Here is a 16,478-nt window from a genome sequence, read left to right on the forward strand (position 1 = left end):
ACACCACCCTGTATATAATATTTACAATAATTTCGTTATTCACATATTTACATTCGTACAGTAATTCATTCACTCCTTAACACTTATTGCTCACTTTCACTCCCGTTCATGTACACACAGAGATTTACCACTTATGTTAACACGTATTGTAAACTTCGTTCTAGGGAAGGCTTTTGGTTTAGGTTGTAGTCGTGAAGAGCGGCCATAGTAATCGGATTAATAGAAGGTGGCACGGGTAAATTGAGGGAAAAGATTACTACCTCTGCGGAAAGAGCGAAATGATAGGGAAAGGCGATGAAAAGGGCCAAGGTTAATGGAGCAGGCGAAGGAGTTTCGAAGGAAGATCAAGTCTGTTCTTTTGACAATAAATAATTTCTACTGAGGAAATGTTAGCCGAATGAAGATGGGAGCGGTAATTTATTAGCCTCTCCACACGACGCTGTATTCTCTGAACCTTATTTAGATTTGCAACTGTGGTTGGACTCCAGGCAGGAAAACCATAGGTTTGTCTGGATCTCAACATGCTGAGATAGTCTGTTCGAAGGGATTTGAAGCCTTTTAGGTTCCTGCTAAGAAATCCCACAATTTTCACCGCTTCTTGCCTTGCCTCCTCCGTCTGCAGGTTCATTTTCAAATCGCTAGGGACAATGATTCCTAAAAGTTTAATATTTGAGCACTATGGTATTACATTATTATTATTATTATTATTATTTTTTTTTTACAAGTTGCTTTACGTCCCCCCAACACAGATAGGTCTTATGGTGACGATGGGACAGGAAAGGGTTAGGAATGGTAAGAAAGCGTCCGTGGCATTAATTAAGGTGCAGCCCCAGCATTTGCGTGGTGTGAAAATGGGAAACCACTGAAAACCATTTACACGGTTGTCGAAAGTGGGGTTCGAACCCACTATCTCCCGAATACTGGATACTGGCCGCACTTAACCGATTGCAGCTTGGTTTGTTTAATTCATACTTGTTCTTTAGGCAGTTTCGTGATCTACTTATCGTAATATATTTACATGTATTTAAATTTATGTTTAGACCATTCACGGAACACCACACAGATAAATTTTGCAAGTCTGGTTGCAGTTGTTGGCTATCTTTTATGTATTTTATACTTTTGTATAGAACAGATTCTTCTGCATATTGTGCCACGTGTGCGCTTACACAACCGCGAAGATTGAGTATTAATACGAGGTAGAGCAGGGGACCTTGAACTATTCCTGATGTCACTTTGATAGATATGACCGGGCCCCTCCATACAACACTCACTGAGTCAACCCTCCAGAATGGACCTCACCCACGTCCATAATCTACCTCGTATGCCGAGCGTTCATGAGGCACTTGCTCAAATGCCCAATCAACCTGAATCACATCTGGCTGATCCAAGTAACACTGCCATTTATCAACGACATTTTTTTAAAAGCAGGTTGTGCATGAATTCCTCTGAGTACAAGGTATTTCCACTGTAGAGATATGATTCGGGCAAGGTAGAACTCCGCACGCATCATGCTTTTTTCAATATCTCTCATTCTGCGAGGTGACATTGTCATTTCGGTGCAAGTAGTAACATTATCTACTGCAGTAATTATGACTAGATCCAATGTCATTTTTATTAGTAAGTGCGACAGACTTCGGCAGCCGTCACAATACCTATCCTAACCGCTAGATTCAATCCATTCCTGACCCGGTCAAATGACTGGGAACAGGTTGTGGATTTTCAAGATACATTGGCATTTTCACTTTAAATTTTAAATTACTTTTAACGTAGTAATTTCGGATTTCGAAAGATACTTTTACATACTAGAGTAGAACGCAGCCCGGAAGGCGGTTTGAAGAGGGTTGCGCCGTAACATTCGCGCGCTTTGTAGTATGACGTGCTTTCCGCTGAGCCAATAGAATCATTTCAGTAAGAGGTGCCTGTTTGTGCGGGTCACAAGTGAATGTTTCGAGTATTATTTGTAAATATCATAATCAACGAATTTAGGGAACTATTTGCGTGTGTACGATAGATCCAGGAAGAGAAAAAAAACAAGTATTCCGTCGACAGGTGAGGGAAATAGTATTTAAAGTGTATTTGTATTTTGTAAGCATGCAGCAGCAGGCGTTCATAGGCCGAGAAGGTGAGGAACGCCATGTTGCCACGCTTCAAAAGAAGACAGCACTCGCGTGTGGTATCGACCTGCGAACAATACAGAGGATAAAACAAGGTTCGGAAATAAAAATAATGCGGTGTTCAGGTGGCCAGAGAAAAACCCTTAGAGGAAGAAGCTAGTGACGGCCCTCGATGATTTCAATGAAAATGTTCTACGTACAACAATATTTGATATGTATAAAAACAGCGAATATCCTAAGGCATTGAAACTGGACCGTCCATTTACCTTCCTTAATATCTCGAAAATTTTCCTCAACACTTTCGCGGGTTTTGATGTTAAAAATGAATTTGGACTTTTAGGAAACGTTTAAGCCCACGAAAAGTACAGGTCATCGCTTTGGAATTCAAGATATAACTGGAAGAAAAAATATTTACACATACATGCTGTTATGAGTAGGCAAATTGGCATCACCGCACCTCATACTTCTGTCTCTCTCTGCGCAACGAAACCGCCTTCCGGGCTGCGTTCTACTCTAGTAATTTAATACATGTGAATATGAAATATGTTTGGATGTTTGTGGAACATACACGTCTGAAGGAATTGATGCATAAGGATTGAATTTTACACACAATTAGAGTGCACGATCTGGAATAACACACTGTCTATTCAGGCGGCCATTCAGGGAAAGAACATGTGCAAGTCGGAGGAAAGTATATACCTGGAAACCTAAACGCTTTGGTGCTATTCAAATGTAGAACCCATCGAGATTACATATAATAACTTCGGAGTTTACATATATTTTCTGCCTGCCTCGAACAATTATTCCAGGAAATAGTAATCTTTTATGTGTTTTGGCGCATTTGTTACCCGAATAAACCAAAATAATGTGCAAATTATCAGAAATAATTAGGATTTCAACTTCTGTAAAATGTTTGTATGCGTTCTATTAGTAGCTGTAAAGGTTTGCCAGGAAACTGGACGTTGTGTCATGTACAGCTGTATTAAACACGAAGATGTAGCGTCCCTTTAAGGCTACTTTCAGGTGTCCGTGTACCAGCAACTTTTGAGGAATGAAGCCACTTTGCAGGGCCAATTGTCCCGCATGCTCCTTCTGCTTTGTAATGATATAGGGAATTTTTATTCTGTTATATCAGATAACTGAAAAGTTACGCAGAAACTGAAGTAACCTATAGAGGGGATGAAGACCAACAACCCTGCGTCAAGGTGAGCCTCGAAATGTCGGGAAAGATATAATGGATACTTTTTTATTTTGTTATTAAATCCCAATATGCTCTACATTTCCAGACAATTCAGCAGAACTGACAATCATTTGTGCATACAGTGAAGTAAAGTACATTCGTGTCTTACTAGGCATACCCCCAATGGAGGTGGGCTGCATGTACTTATTTAGGCACATTACAAGCCCTCCCATTATTCGTACATTTCTGAAAGTATCGGGTATCGAACCCGGTCCTCCGAGGACGGCACCTTATAATAACGCTAACCCTTGCAATGCGGAAGTGGATATGCACACAATGAAGTTACGATACAGATTATAGATATTGCTATAGGAGACAAGATTGTATGCCGCCAGCTCTGTGTTGCGAGCCATTGTTGCGTTGAATAGGTGACATGAATACAAGCCTTTTTTGACACAGCTTTAACAAGCAAGTGTTCAATTAAACAAATATTATAAGACATCAGACAGAACAGTTTATTAAAATATCCTGTCTAGAAAAGACTGAAAAGAGCTGTTAAGAAAACAGTGATATCTTCACAGTTCCTGACCTCTTAGTTCTTAGCGTGGTCTAGACGCGTGATTCCCAGCGTCCATACAAGCATGCACATCTCCATAACATTCAAGATCTGCTCGTCTCTCTTTGTCGCCGACAAATATTCCACTCGCATACAGTATCACTGCCCGAATGACTGTGCGGTAGATCTTCGATTTGAGGCACAGTGGGATCTTGCAGTCTCAAAGGACGCCGCCCATGATCTGACGTCACTTAACCAGGCAGCGTTAACTCGTGCTCGAGTGCCTACAAGCGTGTGACCGTCAACTGTCACGGGGGTGCCCGGGTAACGGAACGCAGATGTCTTCGGTAGTGGAATGTCGTCGACCAATATTGTCCATTTTGTCTGAGTGCCGCACTCCAGCTATTCTGTTTTCGTGAGGTTTAGTCGCAATCCAAATGTTTCCAGCCTTGTTTTGCACTGGGTAACCAATTCATTGCGGTCAGGTCAGGAATATCCTGCTACCGTATGTGACAGTACACGGTACGACCTGCGACTGTCTGGCCGAGGGTCAGGCGGCCATTATCAAACCTGACAACCAGAAGGGGGACCAATGCCTACGGGCGGAGGAGTTTCCCTTTAGGGGGCCAGATGAAGCCTTTGTGCGGGAAATGGCCCATAAATTAATGAGAAGTTGGCAGTCAATGGCTACGAAGGCGGAAGAAGGAACCTTGTAAACACCTCAACGGCGGAGTAGGCACAGGAACTGCGAACCACAAACTGCTGCCTTACAGATAGGGAGAGGACTCCAAAGGCTACGGGAAGATACCTTGACAGAAAACGGGCTGGCATGACAGCTAAGAGGGCAGCCCCCTCATCATGCTAGCTTCCGTAGGGCTAATAACCCACGTGGAGCGAAATTAACTATGCAGAGAAACATGAGATTAGCCTGACGAATATCAAGGAAACAACCTGGCGCGAAACAGTATGTGAGAATTTGTACTTGGAATTTGACATCGCTGTTAGGGAAGGAGGTAGAAATAGTTGAAGAAATGGAGAAGTACAAGCTTACCGTACTTGGAGACAGTGAAACCAAGAGAAAAGGTAGTGGCCAAATAAATTTGGACAAGGGACATGTAATGAGATACTCAGGAGTCAGCTGGAATGAACGGGCAAAAGAAGGAGTGGCCATTATTATGTCCGAAGCAGTGGAAAACAAAGTGATAGGATGGGAACCTATTAATTCCTGACTTATTAGAGTGGATGTGGAACTGGAAGAATGTATTACGCTAGTGCAGTTCTATTCCCCCACTGAAGATATGCAAGAAGTAGATAAGGAGCAATTCTATGTTCGAATGCAAAAAGCTATAGACAAAGGCAGGGAAAGAAGTAGTCATGTTATTGTGATGGAGGATTGGAATGCTAGGATTGAAAACAGGTTACGCCGAGGGCATGGATGTATGGGCCAACATGGAGCAGAATGTACCACCAATATCAGTGGTGGAAGACTGTCTGAATTCTGTATTGATAACGAGCGAAGGATTGACAACACCTTTCCCCCCATAAAAGTATCCGTAAAATAACTTTTAAGGCAGTAGGCCGATGAGCAAATAGTTGCAGTGACTGCTTTTGTTACACCAAGAACATGACTTATGTAGCACTAGATGTAAGGGTCTTCCGCAGTGCAGAAATGAGTACAGAACATCGGTTTCGCGTTATGAAAACAAAGTTTAAGGCTACACCCACCCCCTCTCATCTCAGATTCGAGAAAATAAGAATTTATGCATTCAGAGAAGAACAGGTAAGGCAGAATTATGTTCAGAAGTTGAGGGAAAACTTAAGTAAACGGAAAGAGAAGAATCCGAGAGAGGCTGGAACTTAGAAGATAGGGAGGGAATATAAGACGAATATTATCAAAGTAGCCGAGGAGGTCTGTGGGAAAACTACAGTAAACACACGAAGGAAACGAACAAAGTGGTGGGTTGAGGAAGTCAAAGAAGGTTAAGGAGGGAAAAGGCAGCATGGAAGGAGTACATGAGAACACGAAGGGTAGAAGACTGGAGGAATTATGTTGAAGCACATAATGAAGCTAAGAGACAAGTACAAGAGGCAAAAGAAAGGAACTGGCAGGAACTTGGTGAGGAAATGGAATCAGAATACAGAAATAATCAGAAGAAGTTTTGGAAGATACTAAGATCCTTCCAAGGCAAAATTGGAAAGAGAATCAGAAACATTAAAAACAGGAACCAGAAGATCCAAACGAGGCCACGGGACATTCTTGATACGTGTAGCACTTATTATGAGGGCGTTTCGTGCAGATCAGAATTCACAAGACGACTCCGGTAGTGGGGCAGAGGAAGAACTAAAAGAAAGGGAGACAATTATGCAGAGTGAAGTAAGAGAGGCTATCACTGAAATGAATGTGGGCAAGGCAGCTGGTTGGGATGGAATTTCATCGGAATTGATGAAGTATGGAGGAGAGGCTGTGGTAAAATGGATAACAAGGATATGCCAACATGCATGGCGCATTCAGAAGATTTCAAAAGATTGGGAGAAGAACATTATTGTTCCTATCCATAAGAAGGGCAGCACTCTGAACTGTGCAAACTATCGAGCAAATTGTCTTTCCAGAGTGGCCGGGAAGATATACTCTCGCATATTGGAGAGGAGGCTGAGACAAGAAGTAGAGGAAAAATTGGAAGAAGAACAGTGTACTTTCAGGCCAAATCGACAAACACACGTCCATATATACACACTAAGAACCATTATAGAGAAACGACTCAGTCGTGGGAAGGATGTTCTAGCTGCATTTGTCTACCTAAAGGCCTAGTTTGACTTGGTCCCCAGGGAACAGCTTTGGGCAGCACTTGAAGAGGAAAAGGTAGCCAAGACTCATTTATGCCGTATTGGGAGCATGCACATTAGAGTTCAAGGAGCGGTGAGAATAGCTGGTGAATGCTCCAGGGAATTTGAAATGGCGAAGGGAGTAAAGCAGAGTGACAGCTTGAACCCTCTTCTCTTTGTGATCTTCATTAACCAAGTCATTAAGGAGTGTAACTGATTTTGGCTGGGAAAGAGAAGGATCTCCCACAGGTTCTTACTGAATGGCTTATGCCTTCCAGGACCGTCGGGTGGAAGTGAATATGAGCAAAACTAAGGTAATGCAGTTCACCAAAGGAGAAAAAATACAGCTTCAGATCAAGTGGAAAAATTAGGATATTGAGCAAGTAGAACAAATTGAGTACCTGGGCACCATCTTCAGAGAGGATGGAAAAGTAGAGGCAGAAATAAACTACAGAATTAGAAAAGCTAATCAAGTTTATTATGGTATAAACAACACAATCATAGGGAAGAAAGAAATTATTAGAAACAAAAAATATGCGGGTATATCATGTCGTGTACCTGACAACCATTCTGTATGGTGCAGAGAATTGGAAAGTGCATAAAAAACTGGAAAGTCGTTTGGTCGCCGCTGAGATGAGATACTTGCGGGAAGTTGTAGGGAAAACTCGAAGAGACCCTATTAGAAACACCACAGTGAGAGATGAGCTTCAGCAGGAGCCGATAATGGATGTCATTGAGAGGAGAGGATTGGGCTGGTTTGGTCACCTAGAAAGAATGGAAGATGAAAGGAAAGTGAAGCAGGTGTGGCGAACCAGACCAACAGGAAGAAGAACACGAGGGAGGCCACGGATTGAATGGGAGGAGTACGTCTTGGGACTGATCATGAAGTGAGGGAAAACCCTGGGTGATGTTCAGAGAATGGCGCACGACAGAAGGAAATTTAATAAATGGATGTAATGCCCCGACGCTTAACGACACAAATGGAAAGATGACGATGAAGAAGAAGAAGAAGAACCAAATCATTAAGCCTGTTTCTTGAGTCGCTAATCAGCATAGCATCTGCTTGGAGAAGAATCCTTGGGTGGGGTCTTTGCAGGTCCTCGGTTACTGTGTCCATGCACGAAGTGAACAGGAATGGTGAAAGGGCGTCCTCTTGATGAACTCTCGCTCGAATGTCATATGGTACTGTGACGCTAACTGGCGAGCAGACAGAGCTTGTAGAGTTTTGGTAGAGGAGCTGAACCCAGCCGACGTACAGTATTTCTCTGGGACACTATGGGTACGGAGCGAATACCAGATGAGTTCACGGGGGATCCGGTCAAATGCCTTTTCTAAATGTAAAAGGACCATATGGACCATTGTTCTCCTTTCTCTGTGCCTTTGTGCAAGCAACTTGACAGCATGGATAGAATCTGTTGTTCTACGGCCTTCGACGGGACACCTTCGACGAGACCTCTTTGGCGAGACAGTCATACTGCTTCTAGGCGTGCGTCAGTCACGTGCACCAATATTTTCATGGTGTGGCAGAGGTGACTAATTCGGTGGTAGCACAGATAGTAAAACCACCCTGGCTTTTCTAGATTGGAAATGGTGATACCGGTCTTCCTGGTGGATGGTATCTTATTGTATTCAATGCATTTGTTGTAGAATTTTTCTATAAGTTCAGTTCCACATTGCCCCGTCTCCTTCCAAACTTCAACAGGGTTGTCATTAGACCCATTTGCTTTGCTGTTTTTTCATTACGCGGATGGCAACTGCATCCTCGACAGGCGTGATGAATGGAACTGCACTCTGCACTGGATTAGATGTGAGAACTGCTCATTAAAGTGTTCACGTCAGTGTCTAAATATATCCAATGGGTTTCGAAGGAGATGTCCATGTTCATCCTTGATGTGCATGACATGACCGATATCTAAAGTTGCTCGACGATGAGATCTGGTGATTCTATAGGCAGCATTTTCTCCTCCGGGTTGATATTATTTTTCATAGAGGTCACGAAAGTAATTGTCCTTGGTAGTTGCTGCTGTTCGTTTGGTGATAGATATGATTTCCCTGTAGCGCAAAAGATTGGTGTCTGTTCCTGTAGGTAACCTTCTTGGACTTTACTTCGCGCTGGACAGATCTGTTTGTCCAGAAAACGCTTTCCTGGTTTCGTCAGTCCTACTATTTCTTTTGCACTCGTTGGAATTCGTGCAGTGGTGTCACCCATGTATCCTTCGCAAGGCAGTCAGTAGTCCATTAGCACTTGCTTTGTCATTAAGCTTCCATCACTTGATGCTTTCCGTGTTGGTGACAGGTCAGGCAGGTGAGAGAAGATGAATCTGAAATTCATGAACCAGGAGTCCATGCACCGAGGAGCGATGTTGTCATATGGTGTCACTTTACAGTCTATTACTAGCCTCACACCATTCCTCTTCAACATCCAGTAATCGATTTGAAACTTTCGACGACCAATGCTGTACGTGATAATGTGGGACGGGCATTTCTTGAAGAACGAATTAACTTTTACCAAGTCGCATTAAAAGGCGCGTTTGCCAGTTTCATTACGTATGCCAAACCCGAATCCACCATGCACTCGTTCGAAGCCATCTCTTGAATAGCTGGTATGTCAGTTGAGGTCTCCACCGATTAATAGATGTTCCCTGGCGTCATTAGAGTGGATGTATGTTCTGTCTAGAATTAATATTGCTCCTCAACTGGGAATCCTACCTATGGTGCATAATAAGAAATGACGCGATCTATTGTTGACCCGGTGACAACCAGGATGCCAATCATGCGATCGGATAAATGGCCTACGTAGGTGATGCTATCTCACAATCTTTCGGAGTCGGTAAATGAGGCGCCATTTCGACAGAATGTTGTGTCATAGCATAGGAGCTTCTATCCTTCACCAATGCCACATGCTTTCACAACCTTTCCGCTTTGTCCATTGAATAATGGCAATGCCTACCCATCGTAGCTTGAGAGATTCGGCCAACTCGCTGCTGCGTCCAGTCATTGTTCCATTGTTGATCGTCGCTAATTGTGTAATTTGGCCTCGCTTCTTTAACCTGCTCCTGCCGTTTTCCATACCGATCGGGCAGCATCAGATTTCCGAAGGCTATATAAAAAAGAAGAAATCCTGAGCATTACCTGTCGTAAGATGTCGGTATGTTGAAGATCTCTGGTGGCACATGTAGTATCTACCCGACAAAATTAATTAAAAACTCATCCATAGATCAGCCAAGAGGATTATGGTTCACTCTTGCGATCTGGCGGAGTAAACCGGAACGTGCTAATTGACATGCAGATAGTCTAGGTGGCGTGTTATGCCAGCACCTGGTGTATGAGGCCTTTAAATTACTATTTTACTTGAAATTTGTCCCTGGGGCTAATATCTCTATTTGCAAATAAAACATATTGATTAATTTATTGATTTACTTTCTGGTGTTTAGGAGAGCTTTCAGACACTTTGGGACTGCTCCGAACCCCTCTTCCTACCAAATATTCACACCCATTAGGGTTGGCGGTCAAAGTCCTCCTCCGCCTCCCCCAAACCGCTCCCTGGATCCGCCCCTGCCACATTTAAAAACGTTTGCTCTCTCAGACAAAGAGGAGGCAATTTACATACCGTGGCTCGATGGTAGTCCAATTGTAATTCCTGTTAAAACAATAAACACCACCATCACTCATGTAAAACAGAGGCCATTTAAGTTACTCTTTTACCTGATTAGGCAATTTATTGTCCTCGGTTGTTTTAGACAGCAGTGTAGTTTCAGATAACCTTGAATTCTACGAAACATCACCTATGGAGCTTCTGTCGAACTTTGAAAGATGGTCTCTCTTAGGTATTCCTATACTCATGTTCATATAAACCAGAACACCTAGAAAGACTAGAGATATAAAGTTCATATTCAGAGGACGTGTGGATTAGTATGTCCTCAGGAAGTGATTTGCGTTTGAACCATGTCGGCCCTCAGGTTCAAAGTCCACATCTCGGCGCACCACTACCGACTGGTAAAATGTGCCTGTGGCTCTCGTTGTTGCTATAAAACGAAGGTAATTGATCAGTGTGACTTGAGCAGACGTGCAGAATGCCTCGCAGACGTATGCGAGAACCGTACCTTCAAATGAGTGAGTTTGAAGGAGGGCGCATTATTGGCGTGAGAGAACGTGATGCATCCATCCGGGAAATTGCTGCTCTTATGGGACGAAGTGTGTCGGCAGTGCAACGGGTGTGTACAGAATGGTTCACAGGAGGCCGTAGAACACGACTAGATGGGCCTGGTCGCACCACCCGGACCACCCCCCGGAAAGATCGACACCTCATCCGAGTGGCATTGCAGGACAGATCTGCATCCTCCTCGGCTCTGGTGCAACAGTGGAACAGTGTAACACGTCGTACACTATCAGAAGATACAGTCCATCGCCGTTTATTACGGTTTGGGTTACCGGCGCTTCGTCCATTCCTCCGCCTACCTTTGACTAATGTGCATAAACATGGTGTATGGAACGACGTAACTGGGGACAGGAACGGCAGCAGATGGTGGTTTTGGACGAATCCACGTTCTGTTTGTTTGAAAATGATGGCCGCATTTGGTTCGCTGCAGATAGGGGGAGATGCATCACGCTGACTGCATTCGCACAAGACATATAGCGCCAGCTCAAGGCCTTATTGTGTGGAATGCTATAGGGTACAATCCCAAATCACCGTCAGTGCGTGTCCAGGGAACTGTGACCAGTTTGAAAGTGAATGACATCCTGCAACCCGTAGCCACACTCTTCCTGCATGACACCCCAGAGGCCATATTTCATCATGACAATGCCGGAACACATGTTACTGAACGAACAGGTGCCTTCTTGTTGTCACAGGATGTCAAACTGTAGCTTGGCCAGCCCGATCACCGGACTTGTCGCCAATCGAAAATGTGTGGGATATGGTGAGACAACGGGTGCGGCTCTGTGACCCAATGCCAACCAGCAAAGATGAACTGTGGAAACGGGCGAATGCAGTATGGATGGCTATACCCCAGGACGCCATTCGCGCCTTATACGCGTCGATGCCATCACGCATGGAACAAGTTATCAGTGACCATGGAGGACCCAGTGCCTACTAGGTAACAGGACACATGCTGAACCTAGGTAACTTAAATGCTAATCGTTTCTGCAGAACATATTAACGAACATGCCCTATGAATATGAACTTCCTGTCTCTTAGTTTCTCAAGGTGTTCTGTTTTTATTGAACATGTATGTATTATCATCACCATTACTGGGCTCAGAATCGAATTGTGTGGAAATATCTAGTGAGATATATTTTGTATGCATGCTGCCTTGACTTAGCATACCGACATCATCGACAGTTAAATCCATAAATGTTTGTCATTCTGGAAGAGTGCCTGCTGTTGTAACACCTGAGATGTCTGTGAAATGTTGAGGGTTGTAAATTAAGTAAGTGTGGGCTGACGATCATAATTTTTTGTTGCCATTGCTTCATGTATGGCTTGGCCTGTACCATGGACCAATCCCATGGAAAGATCCCGTTATGAACATACGTAACTTAGTCACCGTCAGCGAAAAGGAGTATGAAACTGGAGACACACGTTTACAGAGTAAAATTCAACACTAACACAGACGCCGTACACAGGGTGTGAATAAGGTGCTGGGATGTTGCTCCGTCCTAGAACCATACCCAGCAGAAGCCTTATGCTTCAACAGCGGGGGTTGGTGCTCTGACTGGTCGCTGAGTCTTGCCATGCCAGACGGGCGACACGAGAGAGAAAAGTTCTTGAAAAAACAGCGCGTGTTATCAGTGGCTACAAATTGTAATTTTAATTGCTGTATTGATGGGGTGATGGTACCTCAAGGGGATCACTATATGCACCTAGGTGTTAATATAAAGAATTATCTTGAATGGGGTAATCATATTAACGAGGCTGTTAAGAAAGGTTACAGATCTCTTCACATGGTTATGACGGTATTTAGGAGTTGTAGTAAGGATGTAATGGAGAGGGCGTATACGTCTCTGGTAAGACTCAAATTAGATAATGGTTCCAGTGTATGGGACCAACACTAGGACTACATGATAAGAGAACTGGAAATGATCCAAAGTAAAGCAGGACAATTTGTTCTGGGTGATTTCCGACAAAGGAGCAGTGTTACGAAAATGTTGCAAATTTTCGGCTGGGAAGACTTTGGAGTAAGGAGAAGAGATGCTCAACTATGTGATATGTTTCGAAGTGTCAGCGGGAGATGGCATCGAATGACATTAGTGGACGGATAAGCTGGAGCGGAGCTTTTAAAATGAGGAAATATAATAATATGAAGGTAAAGCAAGAAATCAAGAGGACACATTAGGACAGATGTTAATTTATAGGACACACCGGGCGAGTTGGTCGTGCGCGTAGAGGCGCGCGGCTGTGAGCTTGCATCCGGGAGATAGTAGGTTCGAATCCCACTATCGGCAGCCCTGAAGATGGTTTTCCGTGGTTTCCCATTTTCACACCAGGCAAATGCTGGGGCTGTACCTTAATTAAGGCCACGGCCGCTTCCTTCCAACTCCTAGGCCTTTCCTATCCCATCGTCGCCATAAGACCTATGTGTGTCGGTGCGACGTAAAGCCCCTAGCAAAAAAAAAAAAAATTATAGGACGAGGAATAAGGGATTGGTATAATTTATCAAGGGACATGTTCGATAAAATTCCACGTTCTTCGAAAACGTGTAAGGAAAGGCTAGGTGAACAATTGATAGGGAATATACCTCCTGGGCGACAGCCCTAAATGCAGATCATTGATGATCGATGACTGACTGATAAAAACTGAGTTTGTCTTTAGAGTGGTGGTATACAAGGTAACGTTCATAGCACACGATATTTGCATAGATAATCTAAGGCTTCTTTTAACTGTTAAGAAAATAATAAAATTAATTGGATCGTATTTTAAATAATTAGCGATGTAACATTAAGATATCACTATAAGTCAGTTTTACACACAAATATTGAAAATACTGGCGGATAAAATCAAAATCAAAATTACGATGGGCTTAATTTACCAGTATAAATTGCTTGATTTTTTGTTTAATAATTTGTCGCTAAATTAAGAAAGAACTACACTAATATATTGGATTTCACATGCAGAGTACCGTATCTGAAATAACTTTACATCAAAGATAAGGGCCATTAAAGTTGTGATGAAATCTACAAATCTGGTTCCTGTATCTGCAATGTGGTAGTCGCATTTCAAGCAGGATGTAAAAAAAAAAGTAGATAGTTTGAAAAACATGATGTAATCTAGCTGAATAAAATTATTTTTATTTCAATACTTTTGTCTCATTACTTTCTCAAATGCCTTACTTGTTTAAATAATCAGATTGAACACACAACTGTTTCTTGAGTCGACTCCTGTAAACAGGTACATTTTTCCATCTCCATGTGTTATTTGTATATCTGCAGTAACGTGCGTGTGTCGCTGTCTGGAAGTGGTTGCAGACCAGATCACAATGAGGACAGTCTTCATATATAATTTGCTGGTTTTTAATCCATTTCATTCATGTTTAAATTTCAGAAATTTCTGGTAGATTCCATCCTCCACCAGCATCACATTTTAATACGTCTCATTTGGAAAATATTGTATTGTTAGTTTCGAAAAATGATCATATACAGTAGATTACGGGTGATTTTCAGCATTTGGATGTAAATAGTTAATGGAGGTGATATTAGGATATCTCTGAGAGATAAAAGGAGGCAGAGAAATAGATAAACATTCTATAAATTCCTGTGAGTGTTTTTAGTTCCTATAAGGACAAGGGTGAAAGGGGATGTTTAGATTTGTATTCCAGAGAGTATGAAGCCAGTATTTTTTGTGTTTTAGCAACTTTGGGCGGATTTTCTCTCGGTACCGTGATCGGATGGAACGCTCCGGCCAGCTACCCCATCGCTCAGATGTTCTACGATGGTGATATGAAGAAGGCGGAGTACATATTGGGCTGGACGGGAAGTATCATGCCACTGGGAGCGTGCACCGCCATGGTGTTGATGGCTTTGATCGTCGATCGTATTGGCCGAAAGGTTGTCATGCTAGGCCTAGCATTCCCCTTCATCCTCTCCTGGCTTATCCTGGCTTTCTGGGCAGCCATTCCTGCATTGCTGATCGGACGTTTCCTCTCGGGGTTATGCGGAGGCTCCTTCTGCGTTGTGGCGCCTATCTACATTGGAGAGATCGCCCAGAAAGAAATTCGCGGAACACTGGGTGTTTTCTTCCAACTGCTTCTAGTCATCGGTATTTTGTACTCCTTTGCATTGGGGCTGCTTCGGAGACTAGACTTCTTGTCATATATGAATATAATACCGAATGTGTTGTTCATTATTCTCATGATTTTCATGCCTGAGTCACCAATGTATCTCTTGGGAAAAGAGAAAAAGGATGCTGCGAAGGTCTCTCTGCAGTGGTTCCGTGGGAAGAACACCAATATAGACGCGGAGTTAGAAGAGATGGAAGAATCAGTTCGGGCTAGTAAAGAAAGGAAAGGAACTCTCAAGGATATGTTTAAACAGAAGGCGAGTAAGAAAGCCACTGCTACGTCGCTGTTGCTCATGTTCTGCCAGCAGCTTAGCGGTATAAACATTGTCATGTTCTACGCTACGGACATCTTCAGAGATGCCAAAACTGGACTGAACGAGGATCTGAGCACTGTTATCTTGGGATTGAGTCAAGTGTTTGCGACTGTAGTGGCGGCCGTATTGATAGACAGAGTGGGCCGTAGGATACTCCTGATCATATCTCACGCAGGAATGGGAGTTTGTTTGGCAGTGCTGGGGGTTTATTTTCACATGAAGGAGCGTGAAATGGAGGCTGCTGCAAACATCGGCTGGCTTGCTGTGCTATGTACATGCGTTTATCTGCTCTCCTTCTCTCTGGGAAGTGGCCCTATCCCTTGGGCCATGTTGGGAGAACTCTTTCCTGCTGAGATAAAAGGGATTGCTGGATCTTTCTGTTCATTCGTAAATTGGATGCTTGCTTTCGTTGTTACCAAAACATTCTACGATATACGAAATGCCATCAACAGTGACGGTTGCTACTGGCTGTACGCTGCCTTTTGCTTCACTGGAACCGTATTAATATTCTTCTTTGTCATAGAAACAAAAAATAAGACTTTAGAAGAAATACAGAGGGAATTTGGAGGCGGAACTGCTGGTGGCGAAACTGAAGCTGCTGGGTAATGCCTATATTTAACTGTTTTGAAATTTATTGTTATCACCTTTCTTCGAATTTGCTTAAATCAATAATGAAGTAGCCCTATCTGTTTTGCGCAGATTCGTCTATGAATGTCAGTAAGCTTGTAGTTCTTTTGTCGTCTTGTGAAATGATCGCGATGTATTGCAGGTTGTATGATGATCTGACGAATAGTGTATGGTGGAATATGTTATTATACAGTGAAGTAAATTATTGCAATGAGTAACGTGTACATTTATTTTAAAGTCCTTTGTATAAGCATGCACCATTTACTCCATCATCACATATCTCCTATGTGCTACGTTCAACAACGTTTAATAATGGGAGCATTGCAGTCTAGGAACTTCTATCATTGTATACAGCAAAGTAGTCAGTTTTATTTCTTGGATATTATGGTTAGGATTTTAAAGGAGTCCTATAATGCAAATTCTCCATTTGAATTTACCCCAAGCAATATAAATGATAAAATCGTTCATATTTACACTTTTGTAATAGTGCAATGCCTCATTAAGCTACGGTACATCAACATCACTTCTATTGAAACCTTTCTTCGAATTTGAGTGTCAGTATATGTATATTTTCCAATGTAAATCGTGT

The 16,478-nt window shown here is 42.9% G+C and overlaps 1 protein-coding gene across 2 annotated transcripts in view; it reads left to right on the top strand.

Moving 5' to 3' along the window:
* LOC136877243 (facilitated trehalose transporter Tret1-2 homolog) overlaps positions 1–16,098 on the top strand; it is an 89,234-nt gene extending 73,136 nt beyond the window's left edge. For both annotated transcript variants that reach the window (XM_067151104.2, XM_068228568.1), the window contains exon 4: positions 14,520–16,098. In XM_067151104.2, coding sequence (XP_067007205.2) covers positions 14,520–15,868 — 1,349 coding nt within the window. In that variant the 3' untranslated portion in view covers positions 15,869–16,098. The remainder of the gene's footprint in view (positions 1–14,519) is intronic.
* The last annotated feature ends 380 nt before the right edge of the window (positions 16,099–16,478 follow it).

This window comes from Anabrus simplex, chromosome 7, assembly GCF_040414725.1.
Source record: "Anabrus simplex isolate iqAnaSimp1 chromosome 7, ASM4041472v1, whole genome shotgun sequence".
Lineage (NCBI taxonomy): Eukaryota > Metazoa > Arthropoda > Insecta > Orthoptera > Tettigoniidae > Anabrus > Anabrus simplex.